The sequence below is a fragment of the Chenopodium quinoa genome, unplaced genomic scaffold (genome assembly GCF_001683475.1).
Source record: "Chenopodium quinoa cultivar QQ74 unplaced genomic scaffold, ASM168347v1, whole genome shotgun sequence".
In the NCBI taxonomy this organism is placed as follows: Eukaryota; Viridiplantae; Streptophyta; class Magnoliopsida; order Caryophyllales; family Amaranthaceae; genus Chenopodium; species Chenopodium quinoa.
The window spans coordinates 1,785,610-1,809,223 of NW_018744066.1; the positions used below are offsets into that span (position 1 = coordinate 1,785,610).

At 38.5% G+C, this 23,614-nt stretch overlaps 1 protein-coding gene across 1 annotated transcript; it reads left to right on the forward strand.

The window, feature by feature from the left end:
* Positions 1 to 1,244: 1,244 nt before the first annotated feature.
* On the forward strand, positions 1,245 to 2,183 carry LOC110691087 (DNA damage-inducible protein 1-like). The gene is made up of 2 exons (XM_021868020.1): positions 1,245 to 1,412; positions 1,569 to 2,183. The coding sequence occupies exons 1-2, from the start codon at positions 1,245 to 1,247 to the stop codon at positions 2,181 to 2,183; spliced, it is 783 nt and encodes a 260-aa protein (XP_021723712.1).
* Positions 2,184 to 23,614: the final 21,431 nt, after the last annotated feature.

Consider the following 23,614-nt stretch of genomic DNA (forward strand, 5'->3'; position numbering starts at 1 on the left):
ATGATTCAAAGCGATCAATTCGGAGGTAGTCCTGATGAGTCTCCTTTTGCTCATTTGGATAACTTTCTTGAGTTGTGTACAACCATCAAGCAAAACAACATTTCGGAAGAGTTCATCCGTATGCACATGTTTCAATTCTCCCTCCGGGATAAAGCAAAACATTGGTTGAGAACGGTTGAAGAGGGATCATTGAGTACATGGGACGAAGTCACTAGAGCCTTTCTTGGAAAGTATTGTCCTCCGGAAAAGACCGCCGAATTAAGAAGAAAGATCACCAATTTCAATCAAGACATTGATGAAACATTGAGTGAAGCTTGGGAGCGTTTTAAAGATTACACAAGGAAATGCCCCCACCATGGTTTTACATCATGGATCATTGTACAAAGCTTCTATGACGGTCTTACTCCTATTTCAAGGGCCAACCTTGATTCCGGGGCCGGTGGTAGCCTCAAAAAGCTATCGGTGGACGATGCATACAAGATGATTGAAGAAGTGGCCAAGCATTATGCATATGGAGGTGATAGAAGGCAACCTCAAACAAAGAAGGGCGGAATCCATGATCTTAGTGCAATAGATCTTATTACATCAAAGTTTGATATGCTAGCTCACAAGCTAGATCAAGCCACCCTCACACCCTCAAGCTCTTCCTCGCAAGTCATGTCTTGTGAGACTTGTGGAGGAAATGATCACTTGTCCTCTTATTGCAACTCAACGAATCAAGAGCAAGCGGCGGCAATTGCGCAAAGGAATGAACAATACTCCCAATCCCACAATCAAAGTTAGAAGCCCCAACAAAACACGGGATGGAAGCAATACAACCAAGGCCCCCCACAAATAACTACAACCAAAATCAAACCCAACCTCAAAACCACTACAACCAACCTCAATCTCAAAACCAACAAGCTCCATACCGCCATCCCAACCAAAGGGATCAAAACCACCAAAGATCACAATATAACCAACCCGCTCCTCCTCCTCCACCTCCTCAAAAGACTAGCCTTGAGTCCGTTCTTGAAACTTTCATGACTCAACAAATAAGGAACAATGCGGAGATGAATGCAAACATCCAAAAACTCCAAGCACATAATAAGATAATGGAGGGCCAATTGGCTCAAATTGCACAACAAGTTGGAAGTTCATCCTCCAATCCTAGTGGTCACTTTCCAAGCTCAACGGTAGTGAACCCAAAGGAGCAAGCTAAGGCTATCACTTAGAGATCGGGAAGGGGTTATGAGGGCCCGGTTATGAGTGAAGAGGAGCCACAAAAGAGAGATGAGGGAGTTGTGGTGAGAAGTGAGGATGATTTTGAAAATGAAGTAGTTGAAGTTGAGAGAAAAGAGCAAAAGAGTGATGAGGGAGCCACAAAGAAAGACGAGGGAGATGAAGAAAGAATAGAAAAGCCCCCTATGAGAGTATATAAGCCCCCCATTCCGTTTCCTCATAGAATTGTAGAGAAGAAGTTGAATGAGAAGTTTTCAAAATTTCTTGAAGTCATGAGAGGACTTCAAGTGAACATCCCCTTTCTTCATGCTATGTCACAAATGCCTACCTATGCAAAATTTTTGAAGGATCTTCTATCCAACAAGAGTAGGCTTGAAGAGAGTGCAACCATCTCCCTTCCTAAGGAGGTGAGTGCAATCATCCAAAACAAGCTTCCCCAAAAGCTTGGTGACCCCGGTAGCTATGCAATACCGGTGAAGATTGGAGATTTGGAAGCTATGGATGCTTTATGTGATCTTGGGGCAAGTGTGAGCTTGATGCCCTATTCTATTGCAAAGACCTTGAAAGTTGGATACTTGAAACCAACAAGAATGTCCTTACAACTAGCCGACCGCACGGTTAGGCTACCTTTGGGGATTCTTGAAGATGTGCCAGTTCAAGTTGGAAGAGTATTTATGCCGTGTGATTTTGTAGTAATGGAGATGGAAGAAGATTCAAGAATACCCCTCATTTTGGGGAGACCATTTTTGAACACCGCGGGAGTAGTGATTGATATGAAGGAAGGAAGATTGACTTTGAATGTGGGAGATGAGAAAATTTCATTTTCATTCTCACAAACTTTAAAAAAGCCATTGATTGTTGAAGTTCATAGAATTGACACATTGGAGAGGGACTTAGAAGAGTTCCGAGAAAGATTGTATGAAAGAGATCCTTTACAAGCTACCTTAACGGGAAGCTTTTGAGGAGGGTGAAGAAGCAAAGGGGTATGATCTCTTGCTCAACCAACCTTTGGCCCACGAGGTGATAAAATTTGAAGTGCTTAACGTGAAGGCAAAAGAGGAGAGGACTATGCCTCCTCCTAAGGTTGAACTTAAACCCCTTCCCCCTCTACTTAAATATGCTTTTCTTGATGATAGTGAGAATTATCCCGTTATTGTCAATGCTAAGCTCGATGACACCTCTCTTGAGAAACTCCTAGTTGTTTTAAGGAAGTATAGAGATGTCATTGGGTACAAAATTGATGACATTAAGGGGATAAGTCCCACCATATGCATGCATAAAATTCTACTTGATGATGATCATGCTTCCTCGATTGAGCACCAAAGAAGGCTCAATCCCAATATGAAGGAAGTGGTAAAAAAGGAAGTTTTAAAACTTCTTGAGGCGGGCATAATCTACCCTATCTCCGATAGTAAGTGGGTTAGCCCGGTTCAAGTTGTGCCTAAAAAGGGAGGCATGACCATCATCAAAAATGATAAGGGTGAGACCATTTCTACGAGGTCGGTCACCGGGTGGAGGATGTGCATTGATTATCGAAAATTGAATAAATCCACCCGGAAAGACCACTTCCCACTCCCCTTCATTGATCAAATATTGGAAAGACTAGCATCACATAGTCATTATTGCTTCTTGGATGGATACGCGGGATTCTTTCAAATTCCAATCCACCCCGAGGACCAAGAAAAGACTACATTCACATGTCCTTTTGGCACCTTCGCATATCGAAGAATGCCATTTGGGCTTTGTAATGCACCTTCCACATTTCAAAGGTGTATGATTTCTATTTTTTCCGACATGCTTGAATCATCAATTGAGGTATTCATGGATGACTTTTCTGTTTTTGGTTCATCTTTTGACACTTGTCTTTCAAACTTGATTAAAGTGTTAAAAAGATGTCAAGAGGTGAACTTAGTTTTGAATTGGGAGAAATGTCATTTCATGGTAGAGGAGGGAATTGTTCTTGGTCATGTGATTTTTAGTAGGGGAATTGAGGTAGATCGTGCCAAGATTGAAGTAATTGAGCGCCTCCCACCCCCTACAAATGTGAAGGGGATAAGGAGCTTTCTTGGACATGCGGGTTTTTACCGCTGGTTCATAAAGGATTTTTCAAAAATCGCAAAGCCGCTCACTCAATTGTTGGTAAAAGATGCCCCTTTTGTGTTTACTAATGATTGTTTGCTAGCATTTGATAGGTTGAAGGAGGCCTTGATTTCGGCTCCTATAATTCAACCCCCTAATTGGGAACTTCCTTTCGAGCTTATGTGTGATGCTTCGGATTTTGCCGTTGGGTCTGTTCTTGAACAAAGGAAGGAAAAGAAGCTCCATGCTATCTATTATACTAGCAAAACATTGGATGAGGCACAAAGGAATTACACAACCACGGAAAAGGAGTTTCTAGCCATTGTTCATGCAATTGAGAAGTTTAGGTCCTACTTGTTGGGCTCTAAGGTCATAGTCTTCACCGACCATGCGGCCTTGAAATACCTCTTGTCTAAGAAGGAACCTAAGCCAAGATTGATACGGTGGGTCTTGCTCTTGCAAGATTATGATATTGAGATTAGAGACAAGAAGGGTGCCGAAAATGTTGTGGCCGATCATCTTTCACGGTTGCCTATCTTTGTAGGTGATCTTGATAACTTGCCAATTGATGATTCATTTCCGGATGATCGACTATTTGCTATCCTTCAAGTACCGGCACCATGGTTTGTGGACATTGCAAACTACTTGTCTTGCTCTATTCTTCCTCCCGACCTCACCCATCAACAAAAAAGGAAGTTTCTTCATGATATTCGCCAATACTTTTGGGACGACCCATTGCTCTTTAAACAAGGTGTTGATGACCTTTTTAGAAGGTGTGTCCCGGATGATGAAATTGAAAGTGTTATCACAATGTGTCACTCATCACCTTGTGGAGGACATATGAGTGCTAACAAAACTCTGGTAAAGATCTTACAATGTGGTTTCTATTGGCCTTCCATGTTCAAAGATGTGTGGGGTGTAGTGAAAGCTTGTGACCGGTGTCAAAGAACCGGCAATATTTCAAGAAGAAGTGAAATGCCATTGAACAACATTCTTGAGTTGGAGATTTTTGATGTATGGGGCATAGATTTTATGGGGCCTTTCCCAACCTCTTTTGGGAATAAATTCATTCTTGTGGCCGTCGATTACGTGTCAAAGTGGGTAGAAGCGGTTGCATCTCCTACTAATGATGCTAAGGTGGTGGTCAAACTCTTCAAGAAGGTCATTTTTCCGAGGTTTGGGGTGCCACGTGCCGTCATTAGTGATGGAGGTTCGCATTTTGCAAAGCGGTCCTTCCAAGCTCTTCTTCAGAAGTACGGTGTGAGGCACAAGGTGTCATTGGCTTACCACCCTCAAACAAGTGGTCAAGCCGAAATTTCAAACCGGGAGATAAAGGTGATCTTAGAGAAGACGGTGGATAGGTCTAGAAAGGATTGGTCTACGAAGCTAGATGATTCTCTATGGGCCTACCGCACCGCATTCAAGACTCCCATTGGCACCACCCCTTACAAGCTAGTATATGGGAAATCATGCCATTTACCGGTAGAACTTGAGCATCGTGCTCATTGGGCTATTAAAACGTTGAACTTTGACCTTCAAAGTGCCGGTGAAAAGAGGTTACTTGACCTCCATGCCTTGGAAGAGCTAAGATTGGATTCATATGAGAATGCACGGATCTACAAGGAAAAGACCAAGGCTTGGCATGACAAGCATATCAACAAAAGAGAGTTCAAGGAAGGTGACAAGGTCCTACTATTCAATTCCCGGTTGAAGTTGTTTCCGGGTAAGCTAAAATCAAGATGGAGTGGACCTTTTACCGTCAAGAAGGTGTTCCCATATGGTGCAATCGAAATTGCCAAAGAGAATGGTGAACCGTTCAAAGTAAATGGCCAAAGGCTAAAAGCGTACTTTGACGGTTTTGTGAATGAAGAGGCAAAAGTTGTTCACCTTGATGAGTTCGATATTCCTCACTAACATTTGATCCCGCAATGTCGTCAAGCTAGTGACGTTAAAGAAGCGCTACCGGGAGGCAACCCGAGTTCCTCACTCCCCCTCAATTATTATTTATTCATTTGTTTTATTTTTATTATTATTACCCCTTTTTCTTTTATTTATATATATATATATATTTTTTTTTGTAGGTATCTATAAAAAAAATAAAAAAAAAATAAAAAAAGGGGGGGAAAGAAGAAGAAATCGTGCACCATCAGGTATGCACGGACGTGCAGAACATCGCACGTCCGTGCAGACGAAGGCAGAACCTGACTGGTGAAATCTGAAGCTTCGCACGTCCGTGCCAAAAATAAGCACGTCCGTGCCAACCACTGCACGTCCGTGCACTCGAAGACAGAACAGATTGCCATTCTGCCAGGAATCTGCACGTCCGTGCCAAAATCAGCACGTCCGTGCAGATTCAACCTGCACAGCAATATGACGGTTTCTACTAAAAAATAAAAAAAAATAAAAAAATTATAATAGCAAAGACCCCCCCCCCCATACTCACAATTCTCACTCCTCTTTCACACTCAAACACTCCTTCCTCCTCCATACTCCATACTCCATACTTCATACTACTCCTATTTCTCACCCTTCAAACTCCATTTTTCACTTAAATCCCAGCTCTAAACTACAAATTTCACTCCTCTTTCAACATTCTTCACAAACTACTACCCCTTTTCACCATCAAAACCCCAAAGTACCAAAATTTTCTCAAACCCTAACTTTCAAAATTGATTTGGGGGTTTCTTGAATTTTGATTCTTTAAGCAAATTGGGTGAACAAGGACCATCAATCAACAACAAGGAGTACTAGAAAGGTTCATTTGCGGGTTCTACACCCACGACATTCTTGGTATAATCTTTCCAATCTCAAGCTCTTCCTTTATGGTTTAAATACTTGTTGGTTGATATTATGAGTAGTAATAGTTGAAATTGTTGACATTTTGTTAAGTAATTGTGATTGTTGTTAGTTTAGTAGTATAAAAGAAAAAAAAAATTTGCGTGAATTGTGAGCATTGAAATTTTGGTTGGTGATAGGTTTGTGTGAGTATGGATGCTTTTGGTGTTGGATTGTTGATTTGTTGTCGGTAAATTGTGCACATTGACAATTTTGGTGTTTGATTGTTTGAATTGATAAGATCATTGTTGGTAATTTTCAATTTTCGGGCTTGTTCTTTTTGTGTGTTGGTTAGGTGGAAGACTTAGAGCCTTGTGTGTTCAAATACTTGTTCATTAGGTGTTGTGCTTGCTTGAAGTGTTCTAAGAAAAATTTTGATCATGTCAAGAAGAAACCAACCAAGAAACACCTCATCCGCTAGGCTTAGAAACCCTCCACCTCTATCAACCGTCGAACCACCACAAGTGGACACCTTAGGTATTGTCTTTAATAATTCGGATTTCATGGACAACTACCTAAGAATTAGTAGGAGAAGAATTTGGCCAACGAAATTTTACAACCATGAGGTAGCCGAAGCCTTAGGTGTAGAGAATGATGTGAGACAACTTTTTTTTCAAACCGGTGTCTCAAATTGGTTAGAAATGCATGCTAACACCTATAAACGGCTTACCTTAGAATTCCTCTCCTCACTATATGTCCACCGAGATAACCGCAACAACCCCCGTTACCTGACCTTCCAATTGATGAACACCCATCACAAGATGACCATAGAACAAGTAAATCAAGCATTTGGGTGGCCAACGGATGGCAAATTTGGACCTAAGGATAAGCCTTCCCGAAAACATAACCCGGGATCTTTTTGGAGAAAAATCACCGGCCTATTTACTAGAGATCCTAGGACCGACAAGGCCACGGCCATAGTACACCCCGCCTTTAGACTATCCCAGCGCCTAATAGCTAATACTATTTTTGCTAGGGGGGATAGTTCGGGTGTAGTTTCTAACCGTGAGTTGCTTTTTCTTTGGCACTTGAGTGAGGGTGACGAGAGGTTGAACTTAGGGGCTTGGCTTGTAGACCACCTAGATGATGTATCCTCGGGGAGTGGAGTGATAACAATTGGGGGGATGATCACTATTATTGCTGCTTTTCTTGATCTTAATTTTGCAGATTTGGAAATCATTCCCGGACCAACGACACTTGACATCCTCTCCCTCAAGGCTATGCATTGGTTGGAGGAAGATGAAGAGGGTAGGACCTACACGTGGATGGTAAGTAGGCGCCCCTATGCAACTTTGCCAAATACGGAAGCCACGGTTATTTACGACCCCGAGAATTGGGTCTTTGAGCCGGATTTTGAGTGGATTCCGGGTGGAGAAGATGACCAAGCCCAAGGCGGTGAGGAACAATTCCAACAACAACAACAACAACAACAACAACAGCAACAACATCATCAACAATTTCAACAACATCAACATCATCAACAATTTCAGCAACAGCAATTTCATCAACAACACGAGTTCCAACAAAGGGACCAAGAGGGTTACCAAGATCAAGGTGTGGGTGAAAATAACCCATACCTCTCTTTTGAGCAGCAAGTAGCCAACATGAATGCGAATTTTGCCCGGATGACCACCGAATTCGAGACCTTAAGGAAATCAAACGAAGATATGAGGACTTCTTTTGACAACATGAGAACAAGTTTCGAAGGTCTCAGATCGGAGTTGGGCGATTTCCGCACTATGTACCGGCATCTCTACCCAGGGGGCTCAAGCTCCCAAGGGGGCCCGAACCAATGAGTTAGTTTCTTCCTCCCCTTCTCTTTGTGCTTGCATTGCTTTAACATTGGGGACAATGTTTATGATAGCTTGGGGGGGGAGTGTTCTCTCATGTGTCATTGGTTCGTGTTGTGTTTTCGTGTTTCCATGATTGAGTTTGCATGTTGGTTTTTCCCATTCTCTTCTTCCCTAACATCCAAATCCTTTAAATCCAAATTTGCTCCCTTTGAAATCCAATACCCTAAATCCAAATTTCTTATCTTGTGAATACCTCTCTCATGTGTCATTGGTTCGTGTTGTGTTTTCGTGTTTCCATGATTGAGTTTGCATGTTGGTTTTTCCCATTCTCTTCTTCCCTAACATCCAAATCCTTTAAATCCAAATTTGCTCCCTTTAAAATCCAATACCCTAAATCCAAATTTCTTATCTTGTGAATACCTCTCTTATCTTTTCATTTAGATATATAGTTTTTTTATTATAATTATTTTTATGCTTAGTTTAGCTAGCCTAATGCTGTAATTTTTCATTTCTTACTCAAAAAAAAAAAAATAATCGAAAAACAAAAAAAAATATATTGAAAAATGAAAAAAATTGCCCAAGGATGAAACTCAAATGACGACGCTAATATGTTTTGCTTGATTGACTCTTGAGTGATGAGTAAAAGTTCTTTTAGAAGGGTGTATGCAAGAGTTGGGGTCATTTAGAGGTCTATTAATCCTAGTTGCATTAGTGTATATGAAATGAAAGTCGATGAATGCTCAATTGCACGTCTAGCATAGGATATTGTTAAATTTGCCCAAAGTATGATATGTTTGAGTCAAATTGCGGTCCCTTGTGCCCTTAATGTGCCTCCTCTCCTCCCCGAAATGAAACTCTGATAAGGAATTAGCTCTACTTGTATTATGTGTAATAAGTGGCATAATAAGCCACACGTATTGAATAAAGAAAGAGCCGCTCACAGTTAAAAGAGGCGAGGGCAATAATGTTTAAAAAAAAAATAGAAAAGAAGGGAGAACAAAAAAAACTCCCCCAAAAAATTCTCAAAATTTTGATTTTCTTTTCTTTAGAGGTCAACTTGTGGATGCCTCCCACACATTGTCGAATATGTTGTTTATTGTTTCTTGTGAAATTCCCGAGTTAGAGTGTAATTAAGGGGCCTTGGGTGTGCATTTTGGGAGGTGGACTAGCATTTTGAGATTTTATAACCGAAAGAGGGCTCATTACAACTTTGGAATATCTAGGTGTGCTCTAATGAACTAGTAAAAGGCCAAAGGAAGTATCCTAGTGCAACCTTGTTTAGTTATCCTCTCTACCCCCAACTCATGTGTACATTTGTATGATCGGTAATTCTTGAAAGTCGTTCACTTGTCTTGCTTGTGTCTCATATCCCGATGAGTTGACTTGGGCGAAAAATTGAACTTGTGCGATTTTTGGCGATGTGTTTTGGACTGCGTGAGTTGTGGGGCAAACTCATTGGAAACCCTCACGAGATAAAAACTCGTCCTCTAAGGCGACTTAGAGGTTTAAATTGCTTCTCACTTGTGCTAAAAGTGATGATGGTTGTCACCATGCGGATTTGTTTATGTATGCTTCCCCCTTGTTGCCTCTCCTTGGATTGATGATTAGCAAATTGTTTTCCTCCTTTGGTTTGACATGTTTGTTTTGCTCGAGGACGAGCAAAAGCTTAGCTAGGGGGGATTTGATAACTTGCTATTTGATATGATTTTAGGGTGTTTTGAACCTAGTTTACTTGATAAAAATTGCGTTTTGGTTCATTTTTACTCTATTATTATGCAATTTTTGTGTATCCTATGCTTCACCGGTTGTTGGTGTTTTTGTTGAGATTCTAGGTTCAAAAGAACGACCAAATGGAGCCCATGGATACAAAGCCGAGGTTAGAAGCAAGAAGATGGTTGAAAGAAGCCAAGGAAAGGAGCAATATAGAAGAAAAGATGAAAAAAAGGGCTTAGAAGACCCTGCACGGCCGTGCTAGACCTTGCACGTCCGTGCAGGAGGTTCCAGAAAGTTTCAACAAGCTTCAAAGGCCTGCACGGACGTGCCAAATTAAGCACGTCCGTGCAGATGTAGCTGCACGGCCGTGCCAGACCTTGCACGTCCGTGCAGGAGTGCTCTAGAAACTTAGAACATTCTGCCAAGGCCTGCACGGATGTGCCAAATTAAGCACGTCCGTGCAGATGTAGCTGCACGCCCGTGCCAATATCTGCACGTCCGTGCGGAGCTGCTCGATTCTTAGCAGTACGTTCTGCCCCCTCTGCATTTCCATGCCGAATCTGGCACGACCGTGCTTATGCTTGCACGTCCGTGCCGAATCTAGAACGTCCGTGCAGACCTGCATTCGAACTCCTTCCTTGTTTTCTCCGTCCTTTTTATTTGGGGGTCATATAAATACCCCTTTAGAGCTCATTTGATGGGAGGCAGTTTTTTTTAGAGCTTTCCTCTTAGTTTGTAGTCTTAGAACATTAAATTCTCAAATCATTAGTTAGTTCTCAATTATTAGCTTGGAAACATTCAAATTCAATCATTGTAGAAGACAAATCCACCATTGTTGCTCACCTTGAAGCTTCATAGTAACCATTTCTTACTCATCTTTTCTACTTCTCTTCACTTTGTTGTTAATTATTTGCTAGTTCTTGCATGTTTAGATTGTTAATTAGCTTAATCCTTAGTTTGAACTTGTTCATGAATTGCTTGAAATCTTTAATTGCTTTAACCTCCATGGATTGTGAGTAGTCTAAATTCTAGGGTTTGGGTAAACCCTCAATGTAGTCACTAATTACTTGTTGCATGTGTTAATTTGGTTGTTGTGGGATGTTAATTAGTTGAGCTTAAGTGGTTTAAATGCTTAGTTCTTGTATATGGCCATTGCTAGAACTATTTATCCAAGCTTTCTCAACGAAGGATCGAGAGATGAACTTGAGTTAGCTCCCTTATGCTTGATTGACCCGAAATGCCATGAGAATAGGGATTACCGGTCAAGGGAATGTTTATGTCGTCGTGATTATGCTTTAACACTTGTTTTATGCTATGTAACCACGAGAGTAGGTTGTATTCATGATTCAAGTAATCCCTCTAGCTTGAGAGAGTAGTTGGGTGCTTTAGATGACTTCCCCTAATTTATCCCATTAATTTACCTTGATTGATTGCATGCTAATTGTGATTTGTGATGAAATTGAGTGGTATAACCCAAGCCCTAGATTCCTTTTAATTTTGTTAATCTCCTCTTAGCTTTAGTTGAATTGAATTAGAAGAAGTTACTCAAAACCAACCCAATTTAGAATTCATTTAGCTTATTTAAACGGTAGTACTTGGTGGTTGATTCAACGCCTCTCTTGGGTTCGACCCTTTCTTACCCTTACTATTGTTAGTGAGACCAAGATAGGAATCATTATCTTTGGTAGGCTCGACGACGGCCTATCAGATGTCTTGTTTAGTTCTCTCTTATTGAAAATAAGGTTGAACTAAATGAAGAAGTATGGCTAAAGGAGAAATAAATCTACAAGTTTAGAAGCAAATGTTGCTACTTCACAAGTAGAATCTACAAGTCTGGAAGCAAAAGTTGCAACTTTACAAGTAGAACCTATATTTCACCTTACCTTGTTAGGCTAGAATCAAATAAATGTTATTCATTCTTGCCATCATCAAAACACCATTCAATGTTAGTACTGACTAAGCATCGAAGATTAAAAAACGTGGAATAAATGTTATTCTATGCTTCATTGAGTCATAATGTGTTTTGAGTTGCTAAATAGGTTCAAAGTTCTATATGATAGAAATAATTAAACCATTTCTATATATAAATTGTCTCTAAAATGTCAAAAATTCGAATGAAAATGAACATTGCATGCGGAAGATCCAAAGGGATGGACTTTCAATATCATTGTTATGAATCCATTGATATATGTAAATATCATTCTAATTTGAAAGTATTGAAAAAGTCACCATTTAGAGAAATGATGATGCGAACTCGAGGTCGAATACATATCGATGTAAGAAAACCAAAGGTTCAAAGGCTAGAGACGGAAAATGAAACTTCATTTGTGATACAATCACTACTTGTGCTTAGTTGAAGCATAAGAGTGAAAATTTTGAAAAGTTCAAAATGTTCAGTATGAAGTTCAGTATCAACTTGACAAGATAATAATTGCATTACAATATGATTGTATTGTGAAAATTTGAGTCAAGACATTTACTTAGCAACACATTCAAAATATTGCGATATGATCGTAATAATGAAAATTTAAGCCAAGACCTTAATGAACATCCAAGAGTTATGAAATCGTTTTACGACAAACTCCGAAAGAAAACCTTATGAAGTGTTTATGAAGGGAGCTATCAATCTATATGAGATATATTTTGATAATGGATAAAATTACCTATCTTCCAACCATTATTCAGGGGATATACTTTTAGGATAAGCTACAAAACTAAACAAACTACATAGGTCAAATCAAATTGTATCAAACTTCATATGTGATATGGATAAGAAGAGTTCTATAAAGTCTTTCTACAAAGCAATGAATAAAAGTTGTATTAAATCGTTTAATGCACGATCAATTCCTATACAGAGCACATGGTACTACCACACAAATCATACTTAGCACAAAATGTTTGTTGCTCAAGTAGGTGCCCTTATGGAAATTGTTCTAAAAGGTCAAGTGGGAGTAGTATAAATCTCGAAAGAGTTCGAGAAAAGCAACAAACAAACATGGTTCAAACCATGGTTGGTTCACCCTATGCTAAAAAGTACCTCCTCAAAAAGGCAAGTGGGAGTATAAGAATCTTGAAAAGTTCGAGAGCCTTGAAAGAGTTCAAGAAAAATGATTTCGAAAATCTTGAAGAAATTTGAGAAATAATCGAATCAAAGCAACAATATGAGCATGATTCACCTCATGTTACAAATGACAACGCGTGGTCTCATTAAGTGTAATGGGAATAATAACCATGTGTCGAAGGTAGTACATTCCAAGTGTGCATCCTCAATTGTCGTTTCTCATTGAAAGCTAAACAAAGTTGTTGTATGAGTTTCAATTGTTGCATAAAAACCCACAATGATGACTAGAATATGTAAAACTTAGCCAAAGAAATATGATTTCATATTGACTAAGAGTTCTAAAACATTCGTTTTGGAACATGATGATTATGCAAGTAACAAAGATGATTTGACAAGTTATAACTCCAAGTGGTTTAAAAACCAGGAAATCTGAAATAGATTCTAAATTTGTAATCAAGTGTATGACACTTGAATAATTTGCCTAATTGGGTGAGACCCATTATAAGCAAAACAGACAAGAAAGAAAAAAGTTTTCTAACTAAAGCAAAGACTTATTAAAGGATTCAACTAATTCATAGTATGACTATGACTACGATGAAAACTTTATATTAGTCATGTTGCAAAGATCTATTAAAGATATTTTAGTGATTACTACCTTATAAGATTTGGTAGATGGACTTCAAGACACTTTATTGAAATTCTTCATGAAAGAAGATTTGTATATGATACAATCAAAAGTTTGAAGATTTAATAATCGTAGGGATGCATAGCATCATGGAGTTAGTGTTCTAAATTTTGAGTTAATCAAATTGTTTGATGTTCTCGTAAAATGAAGAAAAAGTCTTGTGTGTACAAGATGTTTAGTGGGAGCTATGAAGTCTTCTTGGTCTAGTATAAAGAGCAAATTATTCATTGCTTGAAGAGTCAAGTGGTGGGTAGTGCATTTTGTATGAAAAACCTTGAAGAGAATGATGAGTACATTTGGGATTCAAAATCTATAGAGATAGGTTTTGATTGATGTTTTAGTTTGGTTAAGAAGCTTATATTGATAAGATTCTTATAAGGTTTAAAATTATATTGAAATGAATTTCAATCCCATGTAACATGGCACATTTCTAAATGATTCAATACTTTGAGAAAGGTTGATGAAACTAAGGTTTTGAGTGCTGATCCTTATGCAATTCGTAAAGGATGCATCATGCATGCCATGGACTATACTCATCTATTTTATTCACGTGTTTTAGAACAAGTGATGATAGATTTCAATCAAAATCCAATATAACGTTGGAATACAAATTAGAAATTCCAAAGTTCCTTGCGAAAGGACGAAGGAAAATTCTTAGTGTATGGAGATGAAAATGGTTATAAAATTTAGAAATTGCAAAATTCATGTTTATGAGAATGTCTCATGAACTCTACTTACTAAACCCCTTCCACTTCCAAAGCATGAGAAACATGCTAATGAAACTGGATTGAGGCAAATGATGTAATTAGAAGTTGCATTTGTTTTTGGAGAAAAACAAGTTACATGTGTAATACATTCATTTGCAGAATTATGTTTATCAATTGAAACAAAGTTTCAACCTTATTTAATCGTGGTTTCAAGATTAAATAAAATGTCCAAAATAATTATGGATTGATGGGCTCATCAGGTTAATTTATTTAAATAACCTGGTGAATGAAACCCCACAGGTGAACAAAATCCATACATTATTCCAGTTCCTAGTCTAGAGTCATTAAAGTGGACATAAATGATCTCTTTAAATGGACTAGCATGTAAGATTGATTGGATAGCGCTGTTTCTTGGGCTATAAAAGCGTAGTGAAGCTCAGTCAATCACATGGGTATGCATGAATGATGCATGATCGAACTACAGACCTACTTTGAAGCTCAAGTATAGAGCTTCCAGATATATTAGTGGATTCCTTTGACATGAGTGGAACATTGATTTCATTCAATAATTGATGTAACTGTGTACATTCAAACGTCTTCCCGTAACTGGAGATTATAAAGGGTGTTTCCTGGTTACCTCATGATTTGAGTGGGAGCCTTGGTTTCCACAAGATTAGATTGAGTCTACCTATTAAATAGGAATGTGTCTTGGCCCCTTGAAGAGGGATAATTCAGAAAATGCATGGCCGTGCTCAAATGGATTACATAGTAATCATTTGTTTTGTAATTCTAACTCAGTTTTCAAGAGAAGATTTGTAGATTAATATGATCACGACATGAGATGCAATCATATTATCAAATCGACACACATTGACTTAAGGAATTTGAATATTGCGCATTTGTCTCAGACAAGTGGGAGATTGAAGGAATTGTGTCTTCGATAAGTGCAATTACTAGATATATCAAGGATCACTATTATGGAGATAATAAGTTCGTTCTTTTGGGTCTTCATTATCTGTTGCTAGACTATGATCAATTATCTTTGGGCTAGTCAAATAGTCCAAAGCCTACTAGAATGGATCCTATGAGGTCACACAACAAGGGTATTGGGTTAAGCAAGTAAGAGGCCCATTAATGGGCCTCATGAGCAACTAACTAATCATGAAATGGATTGGGCTAGCATAGTTAGATGAGAATTAGGTTTTGGGCTTTTGACATGGGCTCTTATTTATAGATGAGATCTATAAATGCCTAGGGTTGCTAGTAAGCAGTCATAATTCACACACAGTGTATTTTGACATCAAGGCAACCAATCCCAAAGATCCTAATTCCTCTCTCTAACTCACGACTTTCTCTCTCCTCCCCTCGTCCGTACGGCCGACCACCTTGGTGGCGCGTGTGGTGGTTCGTTGCTCGCACTTCTCCATAGAAGGTCAATTGAAGGGTTCAATTGCAACTAACTAGCATTAGTGGAGGTCTTAATCTGTGCCCGTGGACCAAGTAGAGGAATCACGCTTGAGGTTCTTTATCTCCCAATGTTCTTGCTCGATCGCACGTGGAATCACGCTTCAAAGGTATGATTATATGTTCTTTATGTGTTATGCATTAGATCTTGGGATTAGGTATTGTATGAATATGATTCATGTTTTTCCGCTGCGTAGTACCTATAATTCCCTACAATAATGGCCAAGAGTTTTGAGTTTGGGGTCGTTCTTTGCACAAAAGGGCATTCTGCATCAGACATCGTGTGTTGACACGACTCAACAAAATGGTAGAGTTGAGCGTAAACATCGTCACATTTTAAATGTGGCTCGTGCTCTTCGGTTTCAGGCAAAGTTGCCGAAGTATTTTTGGGGTGAGTGCGTTATGACTGCGGTCCATCTTATTAATCGCACTTCAACGACGGTTTTGAAAGGTAAAACCCCTCATGAGCTTTTATTTGGTCAGTTACCTTCGTATCATAGTTTGCGGGTTTTTGGTTGTCTAGCTTATGCTGCTAATCGTCCTCGGATTAAGGATAAGTTTGATTCTCGGAGTCGTAAATGCATATTTGTTGGGTATCCTCACGGAAAGAAGGGGTGGCGTCTCTTTGATTTGGAAACTAACGAGTTTTTTGTTAGTCGTGATGTTCAATTTTTCGAGGATAAATTCCCATATTTGGAATCGCTTCCCGATGATCGACGGTTGTTGTGGGAAAAATATTTTTCGACTCCGCCATTGTGGGATGAATTTGATGAGGTTGATGTTGGTATAAATGGGGCGTATGTGGGGGATGAGACACCCGAAACAGCCCACACAACAACCCGGTTGCGGCAGCAGCAAACCAGCTACAACCGGGCTGTGGAGAGGCCTGCCAGCGCCTAGCCAGCGCCCGAGCCAGCAGGGGCTGACATTCCAGCTCGAGCTTCTGGTCAGCCCGCAGGAATGCCAACGCCCGCTGGCTGGCAGCAGCGTGGCAGCGCACAGCTACAGCAGGGCAGCAACACGGAGCACACTGCCCAGCCACCCCCTGCCCAGCGCCAGCTGCGGCAGCCTACTCCGCCACCTGCACAGTCCCTGCAGGTGGCTGCCTTGCCGGAACATTACCCTACCTCGCCGGAAAAAATTCTGGCGACCTCCGGCGAGGTCGATAATCATATTTAAAGAGCAGGAGTTGTTCTAGAGAGAGCATTGGTCGATGAGGATATTTTTATTTCGCCGGAATACTTAAGGGGGAGTTCGTCGGATAATTTGGGTCGTGGACATCGCGAAAACGACCTCCGACGTGGCATCGGAATTATGTCACTCATACTATAATCTCTGAAAATATATACCCCGCTACTTCAATTGTCGACCCTCCTCAGTCACATTCCTCAGGTAAACATTTCCCTATAGCTTGTCATGTTGAGTATAACCGTTTTTCTATGAGACACAGGTGTTTTTTGGCGACAATAACCAAGGGAAAGGAACCGTCTTCTTTCAAAGAAGCGGTTAAAGACGTCGTTGGCGCAAGGCAATGCAAGATGAGATTGATGCTCTAGAACGCAATGGCACATGGACCGTTGAGGACCTTCCTCCCGGCAAAAGAGTGATTGGCAATGATTGGGTGTACAAGATCAAGTACACTGACAAATCAAAGGTGGAACGTCTCAAGGCTCGTTTAGTTGTTTATGGCAATCGACAGGTTGAAGGCGTTGATTATAATGAGACGTTCGTTCCTATTGCTAAGATGGCTACGGTACGTATTTTATTAGCTGTTGCAGTATCTTTGAATTGGGAGTTACATCATATGGATGTTCATAATGCCTTTCTTCATGGTGATTTGGATGAAGAAGTATACATGCAGTTTCCTCCAGGGTACGGTACTCCGACACCTGGCAAAGTTTGCAGGTTGCAGAAGTCTTTATATGGCTTGAAACAAGCCCCGAGACAGTGGTTTTCTAAGTTGTCGAGTGCTCTGCGAGGTTTTGGGTTTAAGAATTCATATGCTGATTACTCAGTTTTCAGTTATGTACAAGGAAGTGTCTCTTTGCATGTTCTTGTATATGTCGATGATTTGATTATTGTCGGCTCCTCACATGATCCTATTGTTCGATTTAAAGCCTATTTATGCAAATGCTTCTATATGAAGGATTTGGGTTTGCTAAAGTATTTCTTAGGCATCGAGGTTGCTCGGAGTCCGGAGGGCATTTTTCTTTCTCAAAGGAAGTATGCTCTAGATATTTTGACTAAGGAAGGAATGTTGGGTTGTAAACCCATTGATACTCCGATGGAGCAGAATCATCGTCTTGCTCATGCTTCCGGGGAGCCGTTCGCTCATCCGGAACAGTATCGTTGTTTGGTCGGTCGTTTGGTTTACTTGTCGGTCACTCGACCGGAGTTGAGTTACTCAGTGCATGTTTTAGCTCAGTTTTTGAGTGTTCCTCAGGTTTCTCATTGGGATGCGGCCATTCGTGTCTTGCGCTATCTTAAGGGTAGTCCGGGACAAGGTATTTTATTGAGACCTACGACAGATTTACGCTTAACGGCGTTTTGTGATAGTGATTGGGCGGCGTGCCCGTTGAGTCGGCGTTCCTTGTCAGGTTATTTTGTTTTCTTAGGTCGTTCCCCTGTTTCTTGGAAGAGTAAGAAACAACCTACTGTCGCCACATCCTCGTCAGAAGCCGAGTACAGGTCTATGGCTCTTACTTCTCGTGAGTTGAAATGGTTGAAAATGTTATTGTTTGTTCTTGGTGTTAAGCATTCAAAGCCTATGCAGTTGTTTTGTGATAATCAGTCGGCTTTGCATATAGCTAAGAATCTGGTATTTCATGAACGTACGAAACATATTGAGGTAAATTGTCATTTTGTTCGTGATGAGTTGGTAAGCGGTAATATCTCTACCTCCTATGTTTCGACAGGTCATCAGTTGGCAGATATTTTGACCAAGGCTCTTGGACGACAACAGTTTGGTTTTCTATTACGCAAGTTGGGCATTCGCGATTTGCGTGCTCCAACTTGAGGGGGAGTATTAGAGTTTGGATTGGTTTATTGGTATATTTATGTTAACTAGCCTTCTGACTCGTACAATGCACGGGTTATTCAGAAAAAATTGCATTGAAAGATGAATTATGAAAATCAATAAGCCACTATGGTTATAATGTGTGATAAAAAATATGATTAAAGAAATTTAATTTTTGGAATTGTAATTGAAAATGGGGATTAATTAAAGGAAGGATTAAAATTAAAGAGAGAAAAGGGTGGAGGGGTTTAAATTAAAGAGAGAAAAGCAAAAGGTTGAATTGAAGAGGGGAGATGAAGATAAAATGTATATGGAAGATGAAGCGAAGTATATAAGTTTAATGAAAGAATTAAATAAATATACTTATATAGTGTAATAAAAAATTAATTAATGATGTAAGAAGACATGTGACATTTGGATTAGAGAAAAAGATATTGAAGTGTAATCGGATGGAGACATGTTTCCTTGGTTATAGTTTTTAAATACTAAGTATAGATATTGTATTTATGTTAAGTTTATCTTTTTGGGAGTTTAAGGCTAATTAGGTTTCCTAATGTATTGAGTATATATATGTGGTTAATATAAATACAAAGTTTAAGCCGTTTTCTCCAAGATTTCATTCAGTTTAACATAAATGCTCAAATTATCCATCCATGATTCTTATAACATACAAAGTAATTAATAATGTATTTATTAATGTAATTAGGAAAGGAAACGTGATTAAGTGATCTTTGCTTTAGTATATAGTAGATACGAAGATAACATCATTTCAAATCCGCGCAATAAATAGCTTGCTATGTGTCTTGGAATAGTTGGCAGCTAAACCTAATATTCAAAGCACCATACAGTAGTTAACATGTAAAGATGAGATAGATTTGATGTTCGATGGTAAATTGGAGTACGTACCATATCATGTTTCTTTTAGCTAGGGAGTATTACAAATGTTTGGGATAAATTAAACCTTGTCTTTTATCATTAATAATGTTCTTTATATATATAGTACAATCTAGAAAATTTTAATCACACGTGGAGTACATACGTAATTCTTGATATTACATACAATGTACTCATTATTTTAAGTGTCCCATTATATGGTACTGTAACATTTTTTGGATCAATGCAACTTATGCAAGTGCCAAGTAGTTGTAGAAAACACATAAAATTTGTTAGTAAACGCTCTTAAGGGTATAAAGTGTTTGAATTTTTTATACGGAATAGTTCATAATTAAGAATATGAATAAGGTATCTTTTAATTACGACAATAAGGTTATTTGATAAATAGAAGTTGGCAAAAAGCTATACAAATAATTGTTGTTTTGTAAAATTGATATAATTTGGGAAAATTAGGGTAACAATCATGTACAATTGATATCCTACAGGACATATTATTTCTAGCGAACTCAAAGACCACCATAGATATTTTTAAGGTGATGACCGATGAGTAAATGCGGAATATAAAGTCATTATTTGCGTCCTAACAACGGTTGTTAACTGAGAAAATTAAATACAAGCAATCTTATCACCTTGATAAACAAATGACAAAAAACAATACATGAAATTTGTTTATCAACTTGATAAATTTGGACTCTCTCCAATTAACCATGTACATATTTAAATTAGTTATGCATTCAATAAACGACTAATATCCCAACTCCAAAACTAACTGAAAAAATGAGCCCATCAAGTTTCATATATAAACCCTTTATAAAAAAAAAAATTGAATCATCCTTTGTCCAAAAAAAAAAAAAAAAGAACAGAAAACAAAAGAATCTATTCCTCTTTACTTGAATAGTTCCTCTAAAATGACCTAGAGTGAGAAGAAAATACAAATGAGATAAGAGCTATAACCCAGATAATTTGGGTTTTAATTGGAAACTTTTGAAATAAGTAAGCTAGCTATTCAAGAAAATGATAAGGGAGCATGAAGGAAATCGTGGAAGACGAAATATAAAATATTAGTTAGTTGGTATAAATCAAGACGAATCCAATAAGATCCTACACAACTATAATTTTATCTTACCAAAAATCATAAAAGTGGTCAAAGAAGAATGTGTGAACTTGTGAATAGTGAAAATATCTATATAATGGAGCGATTAGGGGTGATAATAAGGATGACCTAATTGTGAATAATTTGAGCTTTGCATTGGCTCTGTGAGAGCTCAGTTCGTCAGCTTGGGTTTGAATTCAACTCGAGACCTTATCAAGATTTGATTATTTATTTATATATTTATCCTAGATATTACATAATACTTCGTAATAAGTTTGTAATTTCATCATATACTGTATAAGAAATCAAACTCGTAAAATTAAACATCTTAAAAAGAATACAAATAACCAAAGGATAATAAGTCAAACTTGTTCGTGAACAATTCGATATCTTCTCAGTCAACACTTAGTCAAAACTCGACTCACAAGATTCAAGCTCGGCTCGAGTTCGAAAAACTAACGCACCATACTCTAAGTAGTTCGGGCTTGGCTCATCCCTAGGTGCAAATTTTTCAATCTATGTTTTCAATTTTTTAAAGCCCAACAAATCCTCTTTCAAGCCCAATTCCCATATTTTTATCGTCTAACAACTAAAAAGTAAAAACTAACAACCTATTTTCGAGATTACCATTTCAAATATAACCGCTAGTTTTCTCTCCCATTCAACACTTAAACCTCCAAGAAACCCAGAAATTCAAATTCTCTTCTTCACAATCTCATTTCCGCACAAAATCAAAGCAAGAAATTAAAGAAAAAAGATTATACAACTTGGTATTTCGTTGATTTTTGCTTGGTTTGGAGATAAGTTTGCAGAATATTCTGATTAAGAAGTCAATAAAACAGGGTAATCTCTTATTCTCTGTATTTTTTTCTCTTAGTTCGCATTGATAATCTTTTTAAATTAATAAAATATTGATGTTTTATTAGTGTTCCTGAAAAGGGTTTTAGATTATGGAAAATGGGTTGTAATTACATTTGAATTTGGATGAATTTTGTGGGAGTTTTCGTTCTTATGTTGTTCTGTTTTCACCCTTTTCTTGGTAGCAATTTCACATTTTTGATGAAATTTCTGATATTTGATTAAATATTTCGTTGATATGCTATACATTTCAAGAAATTTTGGTAGAAATTTGATCATGGATGAAAAATATGTTCCTGCCATTTGATTATCACCCAAATTTGATCATAATCATATAATTTTCCCAAGACTTTTCTACCTAATTTCCCTGAATCACACTCTACAGCAACTTTCACCATTCTATTTCCACTCCGGTGGTACGATTATTGGGGCTGTGTATTCATTATTGTTTACTTGCATTTCTGTGAAAATATCACTTTCTTGAGCAATTATTTTGATTGAATTTTTCTGATGTTGTGTTTAATTGCAGGATTATTCTTGCAGTAAGAAATGAAAGAAATTGGACTGAATCATCAACATGTTATCCGAAAAGAGAGGGGTGAAGGGTTACATATTAAGCAGATTGTGCAGTTTACAATCTTGTTTGTTGTTTGCTTCTGGTTGCTGTACCAGATTTACCACTTACTTCATGCAAGGGAAGACTATGGTTACGAAGATGTCGATAAGAAGGTACGAAACCAGCGGATAGTAAAGCTTTTCGGGCGCAAGGGGGGTCTCAGGCCATCTGACAATGCTGAGGGGATAAAGTTGTATGCAGTGGACTATGACATAGGGAAGAATCTCAAAATTGACCGCGGTTGGAAGTTTTTGGGGCGTAAAGGAGGTCTCGAATTATCTCAGAATGCTGAGGGGATTGAGTTGTATGGAATGGACTTGATTGGAGAAGCTGAGAGGATAAAACATGTAGCAGACGATGATGAAGAGAGAAATGTTCTTGATTTTTCTGAAGTAATTGATGAAGAAAATGATGAGTCATCTCAAATGGATGCTAATGAGACCTTAGATTTGAATGAGCTAGGAGAAATTTCAGCTAAAGAGGGTGAAATCCGGGAGGGGATACAGGAGAAAAAGGCGGTCAATTCAACCAGGAACGCGAGTAGAACACTGATGTCAGAGAAAGATGGGATAGTTAAAGGTAGAAATAGAGCTGAGGTTGTGTCTCTAGTCAATCTTGGTGCTGTGATCTTGAAAAAAGATGATAACAATTATGAAGTTTTTCGGTTTAATGATGAGACTGGACCGCCAAAACATGATTCTGCACCATCTAGGAGGATCAATATCCAGGTTGAGGGTTCGATTAAGGGGAACGTTTTAAGGTTGAAAAATCCGAGCAATGGAATTGAATCATGCCAGAAAATTTCTCTACAGAATAGTACTGAAAAACAAAGGTTGAATAAGTATGACAGGAAGACATCTGATCATGAAGAGATGACAGACTCGAGTCACTTGACAGTAGTTGCTGATAAAGGACTAGGAAGCATGCGAGAACTGCTTCAGAGAGAAAGGTAGCTCAGTGACAGTCATCCTGCTTCACAGTCTATATAATGTAATAACTTTTCCATACAACTATACAAGACTACAAGAGTATGGTTTCGTATTATCTCAACTAGAGTTGTGTGTATAGAAGAAGTAATACCATTTTTGTATTCGCGTTTCACTTTGCTTAGACAATCAGCATTCTTTTGTGTAGTTTGGTGAGCCAAATTGGCAATTACAGTTTTACCTTGTGAACCAGAATCACTAATTGCAAATAATTGCTTATTCGAAAAAAAACTAGTCCAATTTTGAATGTTTTGGTGCAATTTGATTTAAGCCATTCTTAGAGATACATATCAAAAATACTGGCTCCATTCAATATCAGGCAAGGTAAATGGGCTGTCAGTTCTTTGAGTCCACTCATTACACATTCTAATCTAACAAAGAACAACAAAATTAGTATCTATATGCATTTTCCGTGCAAGTAGGTATCAAACAGCAACAATATCAGACAACATATATAGGTATCTAGTTGGAAGTAGGGTAACAGCAGGATGTTGACGTACTCGTTTTACACATGTTTAATCTTTGTCTTCCTCATATCAGTGCCATACCATGATGTGTTGCTTCATATGCACCATCGAATTGAAAGATTCTTC

Excerpts from the sequence above, each read along its gene's own strand:
- LOC110691087 (XM_021868020.1), top strand. The coding sequence starts at position 1,245 with ATGAGTGAAGAGGAGCCACAAAAGAGAGATGAGGGAGTTGTGGTGAGA. Across the intron at positions 1,413-1,568 it reads TAGAAAAGCCCCCTATGAGA|GATCTTCTATCCAACAAGAG; the intron begins GTATATAAGCCC and ends AAATTTTTGAAG.